Here is a 5,910-nt window from a genome sequence, read left to right as displayed (position 1 = left end):
TTGAACTGTTTTTATTTAAATTAATTATCACTGTTTATTTATTCAATAACTCTTCATTAAATATAGTTGCACATACAAAATATTGTGCAGATCTCCATAGGGGATACCAAGAAAAACTTCACATTGATTTATCTTCAGAATATCTATAATTTAGTAGAAGAAACAAAAAATCGCAAAGGAAAGTATTACCAGAGAGGTAGAGAAGATCACCATGGACTTTCAGAGGAGGAAAAGACCACTCAACCTGAGGACACAATGAACAGAGTCATGGTAAAAGTCTTTTATTTACAAAAAAATTCTTTTATCTGTCCTACAATTCACTCAAATACCAAATAAACTGAAACTTTTAAATTTACCTGAACCAAATGTCAGCCACCAGCAGATGTGTATGGTTATTTGCCAAGATATTAGGGAAATAATATTCATCTTGCTCTAGTTCTTTAACTGCAAAGGTCAAACAACTTGGCATTTTAGGTTTAAGAATTATGCAGAATACCTTTCTTAACACATAACCTTTAGAGTTATTATTCAGCGTTTCATCTTTATATGTGCCCTGTTGTTTGTTACCAACATTTTCTCAGCTGTCCAGATCTCTTGCCCAGATTAGGAGCATTGGGCTTCTGCACTACTCTCAGGGTTGGTTTTGGTTCTGATATTTGTCTCAGAAAATGAGCCAGGGTGGACTGAGGTGGGTTTAGTTACTTGTCAGGTCCCATAGAGTCTTAAAAATCCCATCATTTGATGATTCTAAGTAGAGAAGTAAAGGAGGTTGTGTGATAAATTTTACTTAGGGAAGCTTTGACGTCCTTGTTTCTCAGACTGTAGATGAGAGGGTTTAGCATGGGGATGACCACCGTGTAAAACACAGACACCACTTTGTCCTGGTCCATTGAGTAGCTGGAGCTGGGGCGCAGGTACATGAACAGAAGCGTGCCGAAGAAGATGGTGACGGCCATCAAGTGGGAAGCACAGGTAGAGATGGCTTTGTGCCTCCCATCTGCAGAACGAATCCTCAAGATGGCAGCGAGGATATAGAGATAGGAAAGCAGAATCATCAGGAGGCAGCTCAGTTCATTGAAACTGGCAAAAGCAAAAATGACAATCTCATTGATGTGTGTGTCAGAACAGGAGAGTTTCAGGAGAGGCGGCGTGTCACAGAAGAAGTGGTTGATGACATTTGAGCGGCAGAAAGACAGCTGGAAGGTGAAGCCAGTGTGAATGGCAGCGTTTATAAAGCCTGCAAGATAGGTGGCTGACACCAGGAGGGCATTCAGGTGTGGGGACATCAGGACTGTGTACAAGAGAGGCTTACAGATGGCCATGTAACGGTCATAGGCCATCACGGCCAACAGGAAACCCTCAATGCCAGCAAAGGAGCCAAAGAAGAAAAATTGAGTGGCACATCCATTGAAAGAAATGACTGGTTTCTCCACCCAGAAATTTACCAGCATGTTAGGGGCAATGACAGAAGAATAACAGAAGTCAACAAGAGACAAATTACTGAGGAAAAAGTACATGGGCGTGTGGAGACGTGAGTCAATCTTGATTAAAAGAATCATCCCCAGATTTCCTGCAACTGAGACCATGTAAACAATTAGAAATATCACAAAAAGAAGGCATTTTATTTCTGGATGATCACTGAATCCCAGGAGAATAAATTCAGTCGCTGATGTAAAGTTGCTCATATCTTGTCTCAGAACAGATGATTTATTTGCTGAAATAAGAATGAAATCATTAGAGATAATGTTAATCTGCTTCACTATGGCAACGACTATATTATCCATGTTCCTCTATTATATCTCTATGCATCCCATCACATCATGTTGTAAATCTTTTTTGTAAAAATATACACACTATGATTTTTTAAAATATATTGTAAATACAATGTATTTTTCAAAAAGAAACCATTGGCTTGGCGCCTATAGCTCAACCGGCTAAGGCGCCAGCCACGTACACCTAAGGTGGCGGGTTCGAATCCCCAGCCCGGACCCGCCAAACAACAATGATGGCTGCAACCAAAAAATGGCCAGGCGTTGTGGCGGGCGCCTGTGGTCCCAGCTACTTGGGAGGCGGAGGCAAGAGACTCGCTTGAGCCCAGGAGTTGGAGGTTGCTGTGAGCTGTAATGCCACGGCACTCTGCCCAGGGGGACAGCTTGAGGCTCTGTCTCAAAAAAAAAAAAAAAAAAAGAAACCATTGATAAATTGTATAAAAATTATCCCCGGGAAATTAAATAGTTCATCCTCTGCTATAAGATTATTTCTATGATGTTATGAGAATAGATGTATTACAATTCTTTGTTTTCTTATTGGATAAACAATAAAAGATTCCTCAAGTAAACCATAAGCCATTATATTTAAATCAATATGTGTGTGTACATGTGTGTGTTTATGTGTGTATATGAGACTTTTTGATAACTGTTTCTTTTTGTCCATACCCTACTCTATCTCCTGAGTTTTCCTCTCTTCCTCTCTTGATCATCCAATTCTTTTGCCATCCTCTCAGCAATTAAACATATGGACACAGTTGCCTGTACTTTACTGAATTCTCATTTCTCGTTTCCTCTCAGCCCTCTCTAATCAGGGCTTTCCCTCCATCGCTCACTGGAAACTGTTCCTGTGAAAGTCACCAGTAGTCTTTATATTGTTAAACTGTTATCAATAGCAGTTGACATAATTGATTGACTTCTACTCCTTGGAATGCTTCTTTCTCTGCTCCTCCAAGACATCAGGCTGTCTGAGTTTTCCCCCTCCCACATGGCTCAGTCCTCTTTTCTCTTTTCCCTGACTCTTTGTGTTGAAAGATCTCAGAGTTCTCTGCTTTGATCTTTCTGCTTTTCCATTTCCACTCTGCCTTGGTGATCTTTTTCTGTCTTATGGTTTTAAATGCCCTTTATAGATTTATACCTTCTGAATTGATATCCTCAGTCCTGTCTGCTTCTCCAAACTCAAGAACTCATAATTCAAGACCTCACATCTTCACATGATTATCAAATAGCAACTCAATATGACCAAACTGAGTTTCCCATGCCTTCCCCAAATTTACTTCAAGCATAGAATTCCTTATCTAGAGTCAATAACAATTTTATCTTTTCATCTGTTGTAGTGAAATTAAAGAGATAGACAAATAACTATTGGATGAATTATTGTCTCTTGTCTTACTTATGCACTCCATAACTCATCTGCCAGATTATTCTGCAGGCTTTTCTTTCAAAAGAGAACACACACATACACACGCCCCTAAGATCCATCTACCGAGCCAACTGCCTGCAATCACCTTTATTCCTACCATCAAGTCCCAAGTCAGTATCATCTTTTTTGTAGATTACTCTGTTAGTTTCCTTAACTGATCTTTCTGTCTCTAAAATCAGCTAAAATCCTACCCCGTAAAGTAACGAATTTTAAAGTCACCTTTAAATTGTAGCCATTCTTATGGCTGTATATGCACATACACACAAATAAGCAATCACATATATATAATAAATGTATACACTGCCAGAAAATGTATATTTATATAATATGCATGATCCTATATGTTTATGGATGAGAGAAGCAACTTGTTTAACTTTAGTAACTCTGTTTTTCCAGCAGGTGCACATAATTTTGATTCACATTCAGACAAATACATATAGAGTTCCCTACATGTCATGTGTTGCAAAATGGACACATGGATACGAGAAGCTTAACAGGGGAGACTTATCCTTCCTGCATGAAATGTAGATTTGATGTCAAAGACAGTAACTTGCTCAATGTCATGGAGCAAACACAACTAAACTACAAGGTCAAGACTGAAAACTTCCATCAATTTATTCATGAAATTGTTTTACTTAAAGCCCTTCAGAGAGAATTAAATATGTCATGTGTTTTGACTGTCTTTATACACAGAAAGAATTTTTTTCCTGTTTTTCCTATCATAGACATCATATATGTATGAATGTCTGAGTATGGATATGTTGAATATTATATAAAATTTTTCATTTGTACATAGTGATGCTAAATCCCTCTCTTCTAAAAACAACCATGTTCATAGCTTAGTTGATAACATTAAAATCAGTGTTTCAGACATTTCATTTAACATATTTAGTCTGATTTTCTTGAATTTTTTGGACATTTTCTTGAGACTTTACTTATGAACAGCTTGAGATAAAGTAAATCATCTTACCTTTTGTCCTTGGGAAATATTCACTGAAGGTAGTGGTACATTACCAGTTTACTTCTGTTTTATTTACTGGTTCTTCTAACAAAGCTTTCCAACAGCTTTGAAAAATTATGCAAGTGCCACAAAAGAATCAGCTAGGAAAGAATTCAAATGTGGTCAATTAATTCAGCAAAGGGTATAGTGGGTTTCTTCTGAACCCAAGGCACAACACCAGCCTTATTAAGGCTGTGATCATTCTCTTGAGATTTAGTCTGCACAAAACAGGGAAAATGTAAGGTCTGAATCATGTCACAACCAAGAAGTGTGTTCATTTGTCCCTGAGTCAACTGAACTACATTTTCCCCCGTGAACCATTTATACCTTAGGGAGTATCTTGGAAATTTGGGGAAGAACAAAAAAGCATCTTATTATCCTGAGGCTCCACAAAGAACAGCACTGAATTAAATGTCAGAGGATTGACAGATTCTGACTCCCACCTTCAGAATTCCACTTGAAATACAATTCTTGGGCAGGCATTCTTCCTTTCTTTGGAATGCCAGGCTGTTCTTTTGCTCTTGTTTCTCTCCCCTCCATCTTCCTCTCTCCCTTCCCTGCTCTTTGTTTTTTTCTCTCTCTTTCCCATTTCTCTCTCCCACTTCCCTCTCTTTAATATAAAATAAACTTATACTTTTACATCCTAAAAACATACAATTCTTATTTATTTCTACTAGATTATGGGTCTCAAGAAGCTTTTCCAGAGTCATGAAGCTCTTAAGTGGTAAAGAAAAATTTAGACTCCAATCCGTCTAACTTCAAAGTTAATCCTCTTCGCCTTCTATACTGGAAGATGTAGACCGTGGCAATGAGAGCATTCCAGGCTGAGAGAGCCACCTGTGCTAAGGCATGGAGGTTAGGAAAACAGGACATGGGGAACACACAACTTTGCTTCAGTTCAGACCAGATCACCTCCTATTCCCAACATCTGCAAAACAGCTTCATCTCTCCTAGGCTCAGTGTGCATTTTTGCAACATAATGTGGGCACTTTTTCATATTTAAGAAGTCTAAATGAAACCATCTTTTGTAGAAATTTGTGATGCGCCATCTCAAGGATGCCAAGGAGTACAATGGGGGTGCTTGAATGCCAATCCCTCAGGAGTAGTTTCCACGTTTGTTTCACTGTGCACTCATACAAGTAAAAAACATTTATGATAACTCACTAAGAAATATAAATATACTAACAATGTAGATAATATGTTAATATATATTAATATAAAATGCAGGGCTAAAATGAGAATTTTAAAATTTATGGGAAAAATGTTGAGTTTTATTTAGGAAGTTTTTTTTATTAAATCATAACTGTGTACATTAATGTATTTATGAGTCACAATGTCCTGGTTTTATATTTAATTTGAATTACTTACATAAAACTGTTTAAGATAGCCTTCACTACCCTTTCTTAATTATTATATTAAGACATTAATATTCTATACTTAGTACATTTGATATGTACCCTTGTAAAATGCACCATAGGTGTGGCCCCACTAATTACCCTCCCTCTATCCATCCTTTTTCTTTCCCTCTCCTCCTCCTCCTCTCTCCCCTTCATCTTGGGCTATAGTTGGGTTATAGCTTTCATATGGAAGTATGGGTGCTTATATATTGGTTTCATAGTAGAGCTGAGTACATTGGATACTTTTTCTCCCATTCTTGAGATATTTTGCTAAGAAGAATATGTTCCAGCTCCATCCATGTAAACATAAAATAGGTAAAGTCT

General features: G+C 37.7%; 1 protein-coding gene across 1 annotated transcript; it reads right to left on the bottom strand.

Moving 5' to 3' along the window:
* Positions 1 to 734: 734 nt before the first annotated feature.
* On the bottom strand, positions 735 to 1,784 carry LOC100947849 (olfactory receptor 1020-like). The gene has a single exon (XM_003802465.2). The coding sequence runs from the start codon at positions 1,782 to 1,784 to the stop codon at positions 735 to 737; it is 1,050 nt and encodes a 349-aa protein (XP_003802513.2).
* Positions 1,785 to 5,910: the final 4,126 nt, after the last annotated feature.

This window comes from Otolemur garnettii, unplaced genomic scaffold (genome assembly GCF_000181295.1).
Source record: "Otolemur garnettii isolate 467f Iridium unplaced genomic scaffold, OtoGar3 scaffold00247, whole genome shotgun sequence".
NCBI lineage: Eukaryota > Metazoa > Chordata > Mammalia > Primates > Galagidae > Otolemur > Otolemur garnettii.
Note: the sequence above shows the minus strand (reverse complement) of the source record. Positions and strands in the feature narration are given on the sequence as shown.

Excerpts from the sequence above, each read along its gene's own strand:
- LOC100947849 (XM_003802465.2), bottom strand. The coding sequence starts at position 1,784 with ATGGATAATATAGTCGTTGCCATAGTGAAGCAGATTAACATTATCTCT.